General features: G+C 36.1%; 1 protein-coding gene across 1 annotated transcript in view; it reads right to left on the bottom strand.

Moving 5' to 3' along the window:
- Positions 1-17,170, bottom strand: part of LOC131991121 (CD82 antigen-like) — a 42,013-nt gene that overhangs the window by 11,008 nt on the left and 13,835 nt on the right. The window contains exons 2-3 of the mRNA XM_059356433.1: positions 8,701-8,773; positions 5,590-5,662 (exon numbers count right to left, since the gene is read on the bottom strand). Coding sequence (XP_059212416.1) covers positions 5,590-5,662; positions 8,701-8,763 — 136 coding nt within the window. The 5' untranslated portion in view covers positions 8,764-8,773. The remainder of the gene's footprint in view (positions 1-5,589; positions 5,663-8,700; positions 8,774-17,170) is intronic.

The following is a 17,170-nucleotide window of genomic DNA, read 5'->3' as shown; positions in this document are numbered from 1 at the left end:
TTAAAGCTTCAACAGCCAAAGCACAACACAGAAATTTTTTTAAACACAGATAAAATAAAATAAAAACTAAAACAATAATAAATATTTGCAAAATAAAAATGACAAAAATAAAAGTATTTTAAAAATGTAAATAAAATCAATACATATGAATAATAAAATATAATAGAAACATGCAAATAATGTAAAACCCAATGATTAAAACTTCTAATATAAAAAACTTTTCTTGCTGTGAACCATTCTTATACAAAAATCTAAAAAAAAAAACACCCTGATTTATATCTAACCAGCATGTTTACAAGTACCTGAGTAGTTTGAAGCACTTTTTCTAACTTAGCATCCTAAAATACTTATTATGCTCTAATATGGTTATAAAACTAAAACAACATTGATACAATGATACTATAGTTTATCTTGAGTTTCTGGGAAAATATATCATCCTAAAAGATGTGTTATTGTGACAGTCCAAGTGAAGGGATTTTATTAATCATACAGAAGTCTATAAAAAACACAAAATCTGAAAAAATTATTTGATACTTTATCGTCATACATCAGATGAAAAACAGGAGCAGAGGCCATTTCATGGTTTGTTATTTCTGAATGGAGAGATTTTACAAAGTGAAACCAGACGAGCCTCTCTGACGCAGCAACATGTGTGAAAAAATGAATGAAATCAGAAGCAAATGTGTGTCTGCGTTGCTCCACTTATAGCGAGTGATGAGAGTCCAACGTAACACAGGAAGCTAAAATAAGATCCAGTTCAGCTCAGGACAGGAAATATCCTCTAGACTCATCACAAACTCATTTCAGACAGGAGAACAGGGTCTGATGCAGCTGCTGAAGGTTTAGTGAAGTTTGTGAAGCAGCAGCGTGTGGATGTTCACCATGCAGCGTTTTAAAACCCCTCAGTGAGCCCTCGTGGCCCCGAGGCATCATGGGAACCCCCTGGGGATCAGTGAACCAGGGCACGCCGCTCCAAACCAAGACGAACAGAAACACAGAGGGTTTATGATGGAAAATGAGGCTGCAGAGGGGGAGGGGGGGGGGCAGGAAATGTAAAACCGTGTGTGTGTGTTTATGAGCTCTGACACACGTGTGCACCATGTTCAGGTCGACCTGCAGCTCCCGACTACACAGTAATGCTGAAACAGGACTAAATGTTGCATTGTGCATTCTTCAGCCCCTCAGTGTTTTACTACAACGGTATCAGCCACTGGTGCAGTTTTCCTACACAAACACCCAAAACATCCCTCCAACTTCTGCTGATGTTTTACTCACTTTTAGCTGTATTTTATCACTATTGTATTATACTTTACATTGATAAGATTATGTTGTACTTTTGATTACTGATGTCTATTATCTCTTAATCACTCTTGGACTGTCTGAGAACCTGCAGCGGACACGGGGAGAACATGTAAACTCCACACAGAGTGGACCCTTGCCTTAATTTAGTCTGGTAAATATTTGTGAAGTCGTGAAGTGCAAGCACAATGAAACTGAAAAGTTCTTGAATTAATCTCGAATCTTTCTGTTAACCCCTCATCTTTGTTGAACTGAAGGAGGAATATATATATATATATATATAATGATAAAAAATATGATAATTGGAATTTCAGGGTTTAATTAAATAGACAAAGCCCACTAATAATTAAAAGCATGATTGTAATAAACATAATATTAATATACAATTAATATGACATTAAATGTATGATATACATATATAAAAATCTATAAATAATATAATATAATGATAAAAACATATAATAAATAAAACTTAAATGACAACTAAACTGTAAACTGTAAAACATGTATAAAAATAAATACTATAAAATAAACAATAATTAAAATACTACTATAATATAAATATAAAAATAAAAAACAAAACAAATTACAACTTAAAAATTCAGATTAAAATATTACTTCAAATTCAAAGCTTAATTAAAAAGTATTTAATTTCCTTTAAATCCAAAAGAAATTTTCCATCCCGCAACTTAATAATTGTATTAGCGAGTAAATATAATAATTTGTTGGGTAAATAATTGTACAACTGTAGTTGGGTGAATGTTCTTAGTGACAGTGTGATGACTGACGGCTGCAGTGTTCCCCGAGGTCTCCCTCCTGTTTTTGTTTGTCTGATCCATCCCATAATAACCTCATGTGATGATATCATACGGCGGGTACGAGGTCATTTTGTGACTCAGCGGCGTGTCGCAGGTTCCAGCAGCTGATTGGTTCGTCAGAGACGCTCACAAACCTTCAATACGTCTCATTTAACTGCAGACACAAAGATAAACTGTTAAACTGCTGCACGTTCACCCGCCACCATGGAAGTCCTGCACGCACGCCGTCCGTCCCCCGTCCCCGCTGCTCGCACTGACCGGTGATGTAGTGATGCAGTGTGTGTGTGTGTGTGTGTGTGTGTGTGTGTGTGTGTGTGTGTGTGTGTGTGTGTGTGTGTGTGTGTGTGTGCAGTGATGAGTAAGGCGGTGAGCGCACTGGGCTGATGTGATGCATGCTGATGCTGGACGGAGCAGAAAGAGCCCAGTGTCTGAGGGAGGACACCTGCAGGGCGGGACAAATGTCCTCACTGACACACACACACACACAGACACACACAGAGACAGACACACACTACACAGTCTCTCTATTACAGCAGCTCAATGTCTGTCTCTCTATTTCTGCAGCAGCTCTTCAGTGTCTCTCTCTCTCGCTGCTCGTCTCTTCTATCTCTGATAAACTCTCACTTTTACCAAACTTATCAGACAGAAAGAAGACGGAGCTTTTAAAACTTCGCCAACGATATGAAAGTAATTATAAATACTTCCCGTCTCGTCAGTGGGCGTGGCCGCCTCTCCCGCCACCCGTTTGGAAGCATTGTGAACATCAAGAATAATTTTTTTAGATTTTATTGAGATATTTACGCTGTATTAGGGCCAAGTATGAAAAAAATAAATAAATACAGACCAAGGAGAGGGAGGTAATATTTGGAGAAAAAAAGTCGCAGATTTACGAGACGCCTCACTGGGTCCATCCGGTACCACAAGTGCATTTGGAAACATACACACACACTTCAGAGATGAATAAAGAATCCCTAAACCCAGCCTCCACTTCTTTTTCGCAGATTTTCCACTTTAATCTCGTGAATTTGCCACTATTTTCTTGAAATATTACCCCCCTCCCCCGGGTCCATATTATGATTATTTTTTCATACTTGGCCCTAACAGGCCATCGTAGATATTTTCACATCCAACGGTCACATTCATTGTAACGAAAGTTAGTTAGGGAGGACGTTTGTAAATTAGTTTCCAAACTAAAATGATAATAAAACGGTTAAAATGTTCGGCAGCAAAAGTTGCTAAACATTTATCATCAAATAACAGTAAACGACCGTAAGTTAGTTTTATGGATAATTTCTTTTTTTTTTTTTAAAAACAGTAAATATTTATATTGAAAAAAAAATAAAAATAAAATAATAATAATTAAATATATATATATATATATATATATATATATTAGCTTATATATAAGCTTTTTGGTTTCTTAAATTTATGGTTTTTCTTTAGGATAGCTGTAAAATGATGCAACTTCCCCTTAGCTATATGATGTGTATTTTTGTTTTTGTTTTTTATATATGTAAAATTCAGATTCAAGACCATTAAGCATTTGAATAATACTGTAGTAAAAAAAAAAAAAGTAGTGTACTCTTGAACTGAATGAAAACAATTGTTAGATAACAGTAAAATCTGTTTTTACATTAATGCATAAGCAATAACAATCTAATTATATCATGTATCATAGAACAACAGTCACAGTCTGCAGGACGTTTTATACTTTAACTACATTTACCTGAATAAACGTACTTCTACATTAATGCAACTTATTTTTGCAGTGTGGTTTTGTACTTTTCCTTGAGAAAAGAGTCTTAATATTTCCTTCACCTGTCTGCCAGCTCAGTAGAGGATTTTCTCTCTGCTGCTAAACTATAAACATATTTCCTGAATGTCAAATGATTCCTTTAATCTAACAGGAGACAGTTTTCTTTCTGTCAGTAAGAGGACAGTAACTGAAGGCCGGATGAGAGAGACACAGAGCAACAGAAAAGAGACAGAGACAGAGAGAGATTTGTAGCTTAAAGGAATTTCCTTTTTTTAAACACAGTGCAGAGAAGCAGACAGACAGAAACATGCAGGAAATCTGCAGGACACTTGTGTTTAACTGAACTGTTCAGTGAACACACACAGACCTCGACCAGCGAGTCGCTCAGAGCTTCAGACTGCAGATCCAGCAGATAAAACAGGTGGAATAACTACATTAAAACTGATTCTGAGTTGATTTAGTTTCCATTGCTGCAGAGATGCAGCAATGGAATGCAGAAGCAGAGATGTTTGGGTTAATTACAGTGTAAACGTGGAAGTTCAAGTCTGAAACAAGACACGAGATGCTGTCCAACAAGTACGATTTCTGACGGTCCTTGAACGTATCATGTGTGACAAAAGTTTCCTTTAGGCTTAAAATGTTGATATTACTGTGAAAATAGCTTAAACTTGTCATTTTGTGTCCAAAAATAAAGCGTTTAAACCAACCAGATCATGTCAAAAACATTAAATTCTGCTCCTCAGAGACACTGTGTCGTTGTCGTTTTGGTCTTTTTATTGGATTTTTTGACGATAAAGAAAAATATAAAATATCACCAGATTTATCCTTTACATCACCTATCAGCGGGCAGGTTTGAAAAGTATGTTTTCCTTAAAAACAATACAAAAATCGCTTACTGTAAAACGAAACTGTAAAAACAGGCATTATCATCAGAATCTGAACTTTCCGACGGTCCTTGAACGGATCACAGGTTACAAAAGTTAAATTAAGAAAAAAGTTACCGAATCGAAGATTAAAATGTTGATATTTGTGTCAGAATCTCTTTATTCTACATGTGTTATTTTAAATAAATGCTTGCACTGACCAGATCCTGTTAAAAACATTAAATTCTGCTCCTCAGAGACACTGAGAAGACATGATTGATTCTGCTGAGACCAACGGTCATGTGACAAATATTCACTGAAAATCTGTTTACACAGAGCAGAGAGGAGAGGACAGGAGAGGCTGTTTACACAGAGCCGAGAGGAGAGGACAGGAGAGGCTGGAAAAATGACAATACTTCAATATGTGGAGCCCTGTCCCCAATTCATATTAATCATTGTATGCATGACTGGGTGTAAAGGAAAAAAAATTCAAATTGTAACATGTCTGCTGCTGGTTTCCACTGTATTTCTCTCCCTGTCTTGAACTCAAGCACACACAAAAATAAACTTAAAGACACACACACACAGTGAGCCTGCAGACAGATCTTGGCCTGTTTTCAGCTGCGTGTGTTTTGGCCTGAATGCTCTCTACAAGTGGATTAGTGTAAACGGGTCCACAAGAGGAAAACAAATAAACATTTGGCTCTTTGTGCAGCCAGGAGAATTTTATCTCATCTAAAGTGGAAACAACACACAGACAAAAACTGACTTCACTGCAGTGATATTTAGAACAAAACATGCAAATAAAAAGAATCAGGTCAGAAGAATAAACATGAGAAAGAGAGAAACTCACTCAGGATGACGATGAAGCTCTGATTGTCCAGCAGGAGCCACAGCCCAAAGCCCATGATGACGGCGCCGCAGAGCTGGAACACAGATAATCAGAGGTTATTAAAGGTTAGGTTTTTAAAGGATTCTTCCTTTTCTGCTGCGAGGGTCAAAAGTCAGAAGGCGTTGGATCCTGCTCAGCCTGTAAAACCCTTCAAGACAAGTTTGATTTTAAGATTCTTTTACTGGTTTATAAATCTATTTATGGTTTTAGTCCAGCCTATTTATCTGATTTACTTTTATCCTATGAACCCTCAGGTCTTCTGGGAGCCTTTAAAAAAAAAAAAAAAAACCCACGGTGAGGCGTCGTATTCTCTCTGTGGTGTGTGTGTGTATATATATATATATATATATATATATATATATATATATATATATATATATATATATATATATATATATATATATATATATATATATATATATATATATATATATATATATATATATATATATATATATATATATATATATATATATATATATAATTATGTATTTATTTTATCTAATTAATTTCTAAGCTGCCTCTTGTGTTTCCTCACTGCTCCACGTTGAGATGGAGCTTCCTCAGTTTGTGCTTTGTTTATAATGGGATGGAGGGTGTTTGCTTGTTTTTATGTTTTATTATTGTTATTATTTTTTTTTTTATGTGAAGCACTTTGTCTTACATTTCTCTTGTATGAAAAGTGCTATATAAATAAGTCTAATTGATTGATTTGTGGTTCCGGGCGCGATATAAATGACAACAACAACAATAACAGTAAATAACCACAAGTTATTTTACAGACAATTTCTTTTTTTTTAATTCTGTAAATATCTGTATTTAAAATATATATCTGTAGAATAACTGAAGATTTTTTTGGCAACAAAGTGAAGATCTGCTCTCTGGATGCTAAACCAGTAGCATGACTTACTCAATTAGGATACTCTTTACTTTTTCACATGCTTGAGAGGACAGATTATTAAATATTGAAGGTGTGCAGACTGTCACTTGTTCATTTTTTAAAATTGTTTCAGGATGTTAACAGGTCAAAACCTGAGTTTAATATTTTAGTTTTCAGTTTTAAGAGCTTCAGTGTCTCTCAATGGTCAAATCCAGAGATACAGTCTAAAAAATATGAAAAAAATAGTAACTTTACAGTGTAACCAGCTCATTTGTATTGTTGCTAAAATTAGAATAAAAGAACAGACATCATAATTAATGGTTACAGCTGCTTTTTAACACTTTTATTTTTTAGTACCCAGAGGACAGATGAGACGGTTTATTTTTGTGACTTAAATTTAAAAGCTGGAGCTTCAGTTTAATTTGACAATATTCAATATGAAATACTAATTACAAGGGAAACAAAACAAAAATGTCCCTTGTGAGTTACAACTGAATGTGTGTGTGTGTGTGTGTGTGTGTGTGTGTGTGTGTGTGTAAATCCTCTCATAAGTGCAGGAATAAGAACACACACTCTCTCAGGGTGTTTATCTGTTGCTAAGAAGCTGAACGTCAGATCACAGATTTCATTTGAAGAAACGACAGAGAGAATCATCAGAGTTTAACTGGGCCACAGACTTTTCTTCTGCTGTAATTAAAACTCACAAAGAGACAGAAACAGAACGAGGCTGACGGCTCGTCTTCTGTCGACACGACTTCACACTTTCACTGTCAAAACAACTTTATTATAATTCTTCAGTCCTCTTAACGGCACTTAAGGTTCCTGCAGCTGCTTTTTTAAATTTTAAATTAAAATAAAACCTGTTTTTTTCCCTTTTTCTTCCATTAGTCAGATATATTTTGTTCATCTGAAAAGTTTCTCTTTAAGGAGCAACAAAGTTCCTGTAAAACCATGATAAATTGGGAATTTATCAGCTCGTATCAGTTTGGGCGAATAGGAGCTCTACCTTAGAATATGTTCAGCAGGTTGTTAACAGCTCCTTCCACAGGCTGCTGTATTATCAAGTGTTATCTGGTTTTACTTTATTATAAATGTCATTGTGATTCTATATTAAATAAACCAAACATGGCATGCAAGAGAGCGGCTCTCTGACAGTCTTTTAAAGGTGCGTAATGTCTTTTTATCCTCTAAACTCCACCAGAAAAGTATGTTTGTTTTTTTTAAATGCCAAAATAATGCCGTTCATCATAGAAAGAACCTGTAAAAACAGGCATTATCATCAGAGTTTGATCTTTCCAATGGTCCTTGAACGGATCATCAGTTACGAAAGTTTTCATTATCAAAAGTGACCAAAACGAAGCTTAGAATGTTGATATTTGTGTCAGAATCTCTTTATTCTACATGTGTCATTAAAAATAAAGCGTTTGCACTAACCAGATCCTGTTAAAAACATTAAATTCTGCTCCTCAGAGACACTGAAATTTTTGGTTTTGGTCTTTTTATTGGATTCTTTGATGGTAACAAAGAAAAATTAAATATCACCAGATTTATCCTTTAGAACTGTATGTTTTCTTTAAGAAAAAAAAAAGCCAAAAATGTCTTGTTGACTTTAGAAAGAAACTGTAAACAGTAATTATCATCAGAGTCTGAACTTTCCAACAGTCCTCGGATGGACCTTAGGTCACAAAAGTTTTCATTAGAAAAAGTGACCAAAACAAAGCTTAAAAATGAAATATTTCTGTCCTGTAAAAAACCATTACATTTTACAGTTTTAGCCACGATATAGAAAGCCTGACTGTGGACTTATGGACTGTTTCAGCACATATGACAATACTTCAATATGTCTAATATGTGGAGAAAACTGATTTTGCAACACCCAGGAGACTTGTGGGCACTCGGGAAAGTGTTTATATATAAAATCCATTTGTTTCAATTAAAAAATTAAAAAATATCAGAGAAATTTTCTCTTTTTTTCTGATTTCTGTCATTCTAACTGTGTTATTCTGCACAAAGACATGTTTGAGGTGTTCCTATATCTAGCCATGATTGGGCTGATTCTATAGAGCTGAAGGACTTATAGATTTATAGATTTTATATTTTGCAGTGAAATAGAGAGGTTTACAGAGGGTTTAATACAGAGGGTTAATGGCAAATTATTTATTATAAATCATCAGTGGAGATGAAATACTCACAAAGAAGATGAGGTTAAAGAGGAACAGGAAGTACTTGGTCGCTGTCAGGCAGCCTTTCCCCATGATGCCGGATCTGAAAAACACACAGAAACAGTCACAATATTAGTTTTATTTATAATAATATAATTCAAACAAACAGTTGTTCTGTGTGGAAGCAGAGCAGGCTCATGTGTCAGATCTGCTTTGGGGGAGAGCGTGATGTGAACGGGTGTTGACAGATGCTGAGACCTCTGAGGCTAAGCCGGTCCGGCTGATCATGATCCAGGACTGGGGGGGGGGTTGCTCAAATCCTGCAAGATTACACCCGCAAAAACCAGCACAATCACAGCCTCCATCTGTAGCAGAGGGGGCAGAGGTCGAGCCCTCTGCTGTGACCCGCTCGCTCAGCCTTTATAACACTCTGATAAAGTCTCTGTCCCAGCTCCGGATCCATAAATACTTAAAAGAAATCAATACTTCAACATTACAGTAATAACAGTAATAAATGGGCTTTAGAATGAGGGCAGATAAGAGCATTTGTAGTCACCAAATTGCAGGATTATGTGGTAATGACATTATTTTGTCTCTTCATGAAGATTTAAGATGTCAACTTGACATCAAATATATTTTTTTTTAATATCTGCAGATTAGAGGCAACATGTTTAAGAACTCTGACCACAATCCCCTTAGCAGAAAAAAAAAACCTAAATAACACAAATAAGAATAAGATTTTATTTTGTCCACTGCAAGAAAATCAGAATAACTGGAAATGTGACTCGACTGAGGTTTCATGTACTATATATATAGCATATACACCATATATACCATATATACTAGGGCTACAACCAGTGTTTTAAAGTGAAAAATAAAAAAGTGACAGTACAGTCCTTATTCATATATTGGAGGGAGGGAGAGGGAATAAAATTATAATAGAATATAATGATGACGAGGTATGTCTGAATGCACCATGAAGTCCATCAGTCCCGGTAACCCCTCGAAGCTGACGAGTGAAACCAATGCATTAGTGCCTAAAACCTGCATTCTTGCAAAAAGAAGTCTGTTTGCATAGAAGTCTATGAGAAAATGACTATGTCTGACTTGATTTGTGACCTCAGTAAACATTCTTATAATGAGTTTATGGTCTAAATCTTAAGTTTCAAGTCTTTAGTCTTAGTTGGAACACTTTGGTTGATTATAAACATCTTGTTCAGTGTTCAGTTGGACTGAAAGACGCTCTGAGGATTCGGCTGTTTGTTTAGAAGTTCTGCGCGTGTTCTGGTTGCAAAAAAAAGCCCAATATGCCGACAGCCAAAAGCAAAGACTGGGACAGCCAAATCAACAGGTGACATGACGGTGACTATGTTCACTATTATTATTATACAGTCAATGCAAATGGCGGATATAAATACAATTTGTCCAAAACAAAAGACATTTTGTTTATGGTGGTTAGGATCCACCAACTCTGCCGAATTCAAGCTTTTGTGTATTTGGGTTTCATGACTTATTATTTTCTGCACTTTGAGGATGAGTTAGTGGAACAATAACACTACTGTTTAATTTCAGTGTCAGAAAGCTGGTACATGAAAATCAACTTAAAACTTCTTTGTTTGTGTTTATACACTTGGCCAATAAAGCTGATTTATAGCATCATCTTTTACATCATTCTTCTCGCCTGCCTTCACCTGGTCTCACATCACAGGGTGTAAAATACAGAATGAGAGTTTAAACTCCTTCAAAACAATTCATTTTCAGGCATCCAATACTCATCTTTCTTTTCAGAAGATTTAATCATGAACCTGATTGTTTAATTTCCACCAGTAACTAACAATATGGATTATTATTAGTGCACCAGTAACTAATATTATAGGTTATTAGTGCAGATTATTAGAAAAAGTTGTTAAGTTGCAGTTACTTGACAAATATTTTTTTATATCTGCAGATTAGAGGCAACATGTTGAAGAACTCTGCCCAAAATTTCCTCAGCAGAATAAAACCTAAATAACACACATAAGTAAAAGATTTTCTTCTGTTTACTGCAAGAAAAGCACAAATGTTATTAGACCGAGCCTTTATGTACTATATAAAGTATATAGGCCAAATATACACATATATACTAGGACTACAAGCAGGGTATAAAGTAAAAAATAAAAAAAGTGACAGTATTATTCTTATTCACGTTTGAGGGAGCAGGAATAAAATCAAAATGGAATATAATGATGACGACGTACAGCTGAATGCACCATGAAGTCCATCAGTCCCGTTAACCCTCGAGGCTGACAAGTGAAACCAATGCAGAAGTGCCTGCACTTGCAAAAAGAAGTCTGTTTGCATAGAAGTCTATGAGACTATTTCTGACTTGATTTCTAACCTCAGTTAACATTCTCAAAAGGAGAATGTTTCCAAAAACTCATCCAGGTGATTTTTCACTACCAGGAAAATGTCGTTGACCTTCTACCGTCTGAGCGGTGACTCACTTTTACGTGAAATCCAGCCTGACCTGAACACAGCATATCCCCCCTCCCCTCCGTACAGTAATGGTCTCTAACTGTCCAATAAATCTATGGGAAACTGGGTGAAATACGGCGCTGGGCTCGATGTTTCCTTCTGGCAGTGTAGCCGTGTATCCGACCCATATTCCCAACACTGTAAATGGGTTACTGTTACATGGCGGCCTGTGCCAGTTTAGAGGGTGGAGGGTGAGGAGGGTGATGAGGGGGGGGCACCTGCAGGGATGACAGAGGGAAGAGAATATGCAGTGGGAAAGACATGTTGGCGGTGGAAGAACAGCCAGATGGAAGATATTACAGACTATAAACAGAGCTGAAGCTTTAACAAAGAACAGGTCGGCCTCAGATACATGAGGCTGAAAGGAGAGACGCAGGGTTAGAAAACCCAAAATTACAATTTCTCCCTTAGGGCTGATTTTTAAACTTCAAACTGAGGGAACAAGATGCTGTGTAGAGATTTAACTGCAGAAAAAGGAGTAAAGCAACAAAAGACATAAGAATAAAGTGATATTCTATGTTTTTCTGATCAAAAACCAACAATATGTTCCTCCATCTCTCAATACTTTGACTTCCTGTCAGCTCCAAACCCACAACTACATAGTTTCATCTTTAAAAATATCTCCTAAAACAGCTGGGCAGTTGAGTTTCTATCTTACAAACAGGAGGAAATGGTGCATTTGTTAGGAACTATTTTCATCTGTGGTTTAACCTTCCGAACCCCAAACGTACAGATGTTAAAAGATTGGCAAAAAATCCCATTTATCACAGAAAGAAACTGTAATACAGACATTATCAATGGAGTTTGAACTTTCCTATGGTCCTTGAACAAATCATAGGTTATTATAATAACCTTTTATAACCCGTTAGAAAAAGTGACCAAAACAAAGCTTAAAATGTTGATATTTGTGTAAGAATCTCTTTATCCTACATGTGTCATTTAAAATAAAGTGTTTGCACTAACCAGATCCTGTTAAAAACATTAAATTCTGCTCCTCAGAGACACTGTGAAGATTCTGCTGAGACCAACGGTCACGTGACAAATATTCACTGAAAATCTGTTTACACGGAGAAGAGAGGACAGGAGAGGCTGTTTACACAGAGCAGAGAGGAGAGGACAGGAGAGGTTGTTTACACAGAGCAGAGAGGAGAGGACAGGAGAAGCTGGGAACATATGTGGAGCAAACCAAAAGAAAAATCAATTTTATTCAAAATTTTAAATAAATAATTTATCTAAGAAATTCAACTTTTTTTCTAATTTATGTAATTCTGTGTTATTCTGCACAAAGACATGTTGGAGTTGTTCCCACTTCTAGCCATGATTGTGCTGATTCCATAGAGCTGCAGGACTTATTTTATATATTTTGCAGTGAAATACAAGGACACAGTGAGGAAAATATTGGGGGTTCAGAGAACATTATGTTGCCTTCAGGCGACTAAATCCTGGACCGGAGGATCTAAACATGTCAAAAAGCATTTATAAACTTCAGGTTGGAAAAAGAAAAAAGCTTCCAGAAACAAAAGGCTCTGTTAAATTTAGAAATGCCACGGAGCCACTTTGCGCTGCAGATGTTGAGAGAAAAGAAACATGTCTGCCTAAGGAATGTGCACCCTGTTTCAATTAATTTATCGGCCTAAAAGTTGTCGAATATGGCACATTTTTTAAATGCATTTAAAATAAAACCACAGGGAGGAAATTATATACAGCAGCTGATGTGCAGATTACAAAAATAGAAAAAATGCTCTGCAAATTAGAAAGCTTTCAGCACGGTCTGCAGGACTTTGTGACGCACTGAACATCGAGTCAAAGTGATAAAAAGTTATTTAATGATTCTCGGACACAAACAGGAGCGGGTCGAGGCTTTGACCCAGTTCACACAGACTGAAAGTGGGCCGCCTGTCCGCTCTGACCCGGTCCGGTGGTCAGAGGGAACAAGGCCCTGTTACAGCACAGAGGTCACCATTGACCGCTGGAGTGATGCAGCCGACACCTCGCACACACACACACACACACACACACACACACACACACACACACACACACAAGACAGTTGGCTCACACAGAGCAGAAAATACTTGAACACAAGAGAGACTGAGTTCTTCTGTACTGAGAGAGCAGACAAGAGCCGGTTCTCTCCTTCACCACGAGTCCTTTCTCTATCTGAATCAATCTAATCTCAGATTTTACACACAAAACACATGATGACCTTTTAAGTTGTGATGCATTCGTCACATGCAATAATTTCTTTCTCTTCCGGTGTGTAATCAAGAGCTACTTTTTAGTCCTTATTTTCACAAAACACAGTAACTTTTCAAAATATGCATTTATTCACTGCAAAAATCTTTTTCTAGTCAGGTTATTTTTGTCTATAATCAAGTGCTAATTTTAGTCCATACTTTCTCAAAACATATGATGACTTCAAAACTATGATGCATTTGTTGCAAAATTCTCTCTTATCAAGTCACTTTTGTCTGTAATCATGTTCTCATTTTTTGTCCTTATTTTCTTAAAACATATGCAAACATCCAAGAAAATTGCAGCATGTTTTCTATGTTCAACCTTCAGAACCCCACCAAAAAAGTATGTTTTTCTTTAAACAATTGCCCTTTTTATCGGACAAAATAAACTCTAAAAATAAAAAATTATCGTCTGAGTTTGAACTTTCCAACGGTCCTTGAACGTATCATAGGTTACAAAAGCTTCCATTAGAAAAAGTGACCAAAACAAAGCTTAAAATTGTGATATTTCTGTGAAAATCCCTTTATTCTACATGTGTCATTAAAACTTTGCCAGAAGTATTTTCTTAAATACAGAACTCATACATCTTGTTTCGCTTTTAGACAGCCTCATTTCAATTAAAAACAGGTTAAAATACTATTTAACTCTAGATTTTCTCACTTGTTTTAAAGGCATATGATTTTAAGGACTAGACAGTAGCCACGACTCTTTCATAAGGTTGAACTGCTAAGAGACTAACAGCACATAAAACAGTTAAAACCAGCTCCACTTTGAGCAGCTGTGACACTTAAATGCTGCTGATACACTGATGCATCTGTATTAATAATGTTATCTTATAATCTACATAACCGATGATACATTTACTTATGTACATTTTTTAATCAACACGTCCTCAAACCTAAGTAAAATAAATCGTTTGTCAATAAGTACCAAAAGACATATAAACATGAGTTATATTTTATTTTTATTTTATTTTATTTGATAAGGACAATGCAGTTAACATAGATACAGGACATGCATCCGATGTGCTGCATATAGAGATATAGCTTCAGCTAATTTTCAACTCCTGTCCCTAGTTGGGCTTTTACAACTACATACAAAATCACAATACTATAAAAATCCAATATACAATTACCCCATCTACAAAATAGAATAAAACTACAAACTATTACAATATACATTTACCCTGAGAAAAAATAAATGAATAAAATAAAAAAATAAACCCTGTATATGACTACTGGAGAGTGACATGCATTGTTACACATTATGATTAAAGTTCTGCACTGAAACAAAACTACTTGGTTGGGTTTGGGAAAATAATAAGATTATAGTTTGGGTAACGTATGTTAAGTATAATTTGTGTCATATAATTTTTGGTTTTACACGGGACAGGAACAGTGATCATATGGTTAAAAATCTGTTGGTTTGACCCGTCCGTCCTCCCCAACCTCTTCTCTACGTGGACTTTGTCGCTCTTTACACTAACTTCCTTCTTTGCTCTATTCATAATTAACACAGTCTACTTTGAATCAAGCGGCATCCTCTGGACCTGAACAGTGAAACCAAAGCTGAAGAGCCATAAAACCTGCATTCTTACCAACGGCCAGCAGGGGGGGACTCCACTGGCTGCAAAAGGAACTCCTGTCCCGTTTTAAGTCTATAAGAAAATGACTATTTCTCACTTGATTTGTGACCTGAGTTAACATTCTCATGAGTTTATGGTCTCAATCGTTAGTTTAAAGTCTTCTTCAATACAGCATGATGTTCATCTACTAAATTATGATCCATTTAGAGTGAAAAAGAGCAGAAAGCAGGGAAGGGTTTGAACAAACCAGCTACAAACAGAAAGCACAAAGTTTCAGATACAGACTCTGTTTATCTGTTTGTAGAGATTAAAATGGCCCTAAAACACTAAACAGCCTTCATATCATACAGCTGCACTTTCATTCTGACTTTTAATAAACAATCGAGCCCTTCCACTCCTCCGTCTCTTCATCCCGCTTTCACTTCAACGTCCTCCTCCTGCTGAAGCCTCAGTTTGTACCAGGCACAGCAGCTCACAGCTCTGCCTCCGACTGACGCCACACTCAGTGAGGGGAAAACCAGAGATAAGAGCAGGTTTCTCTTTCAGTCTGAATTAAACTGTATGCTGAAGGTTTTTCAGCACGAGTACGATACAACATCACGTCCTAATGGCAGTTTTTCTTTGTCCAGTTTGCAGTTGAGAGCACATGTTTCCACATATAAATACATAAAAATCAAATAATAGAGGCTGTTTACACAGAGCCAAGAGGAGAGGACAGGAGAGGCTGTTTACACAGAGCAGAGGGGAGAGGACAAGAGAGGCTGTACTTCAATATGTAGAGCAAATATTTTTGGGTGATTTTATGTCTTTTTGGAAACTTTATGTCTTTGTTTGGTATTTTTAGGTTTTTGGGGGGTAATTTTGTCTTTTCTTAGTAATTTTATTTCTTTTTTTGTAATTTTGTGTCTGTTACAACATTCGTGACACCTGTGGGCACTTGGGAAAGTGTTTATATATAAATTCTGTTTTATCAAAATTTATTCAAGAAATACAACTTTTTCTGTCATTCTGACGGTGTTATTTTGCACAAAGAGTTGTTCCCACTTCTCTCCATGATTATACTGATTCCATAGAGCTGCAGGACTTATTGATTATATAGATTTTATATATTGCAGTGAAACACAAGGACACAATGAGGAAAATGTGACCGCAGCGAAATAACATTTAAATGTACTTTCACTGCTGCACTCCACCGTCCTGTTTCTGTTTTATTTTAAAAGTTACGTTTTGGTTCACTGACAGAAATATGTGATATTTTCCATCCTCTGTTTAATAATAGCGAGTTTATCTTTGTGTCATCAGTCTGAGTTTTACGTTCGAACAGTTTCTGTTTCGTGAGAAAATGCAGCCGAGCCTGTCGAGCCCAAAGTGACGAGGTGAGTCTGAAACATGTTTGTTTTTAGTTCCTGCTGCATAAATCTGTCAGCGCTGAGATTACCCATCGGACGTAAACATGAAGCTGCTTTCTGTTTTCATATCAGCTGTTTGTGCTTTATGTTCCGCTCCGATTCAGATTCTCCGTGTTGGAGATAATCCCTCAGAAACTCTCTCTCCCGGCAGCAAATCATCTTCACGTCTTTTTGTTTGCAGCGTCTTTATAATCCAGCAGCTCGTCTCACTCTGATGAACTTTACAATAAATCTACTGACACAAGAACAGAAAATTGTTCAACTTTAAATCACAACTGCTCCTCTGAAAGCTTAATCTGCTCCATGTTTGCCTTTAACTAGACGAGTTAACTGTTGGATTATTGTTTTCATTATAAGTGTTATTTTTAATTTGTTCCAATGACAACTTCCCAACTCGACATATTTAAATTAATATTCTGTTACAGTCCAAACCTCTATAATATTCAGTTTGCTTTCATATAAGATACAGACGATTATAATTAATAATAACTAATAATGCATTTTATTTATTAATCATTTTACTGACAAAAACAGCTTTCAGTTAAACAGATAAATATATATTATTTTAAAATACATAAATAAATACAACACATGGGGGCGACCACATTTGTTTCTTTTTTATCTAAGTAGCTGACTGTAGAGCTTAAAACACTATTTATTTTATTTTTATCTTATTTATTTTTCATTTCCACTTGTGTTTCCTGACCTGCTGAGGCTGGATATCTTCTTGGATTTTGGATATGGCGCATATGGA

The sequence above is a fragment of the Centropristis striata genome, chromosome 2, assembly GCF_030273125.1.
Source record: "Centropristis striata isolate RG_2023a ecotype Rhode Island chromosome 2, C.striata_1.0, whole genome shotgun sequence".
NCBI lineage: Eukaryota > Metazoa > Chordata > Actinopteri > Perciformes > Serranidae > Centropristis > Centropristis striata.
This window is presented reverse-complemented; position numbering and strand designations above follow the sequence as displayed.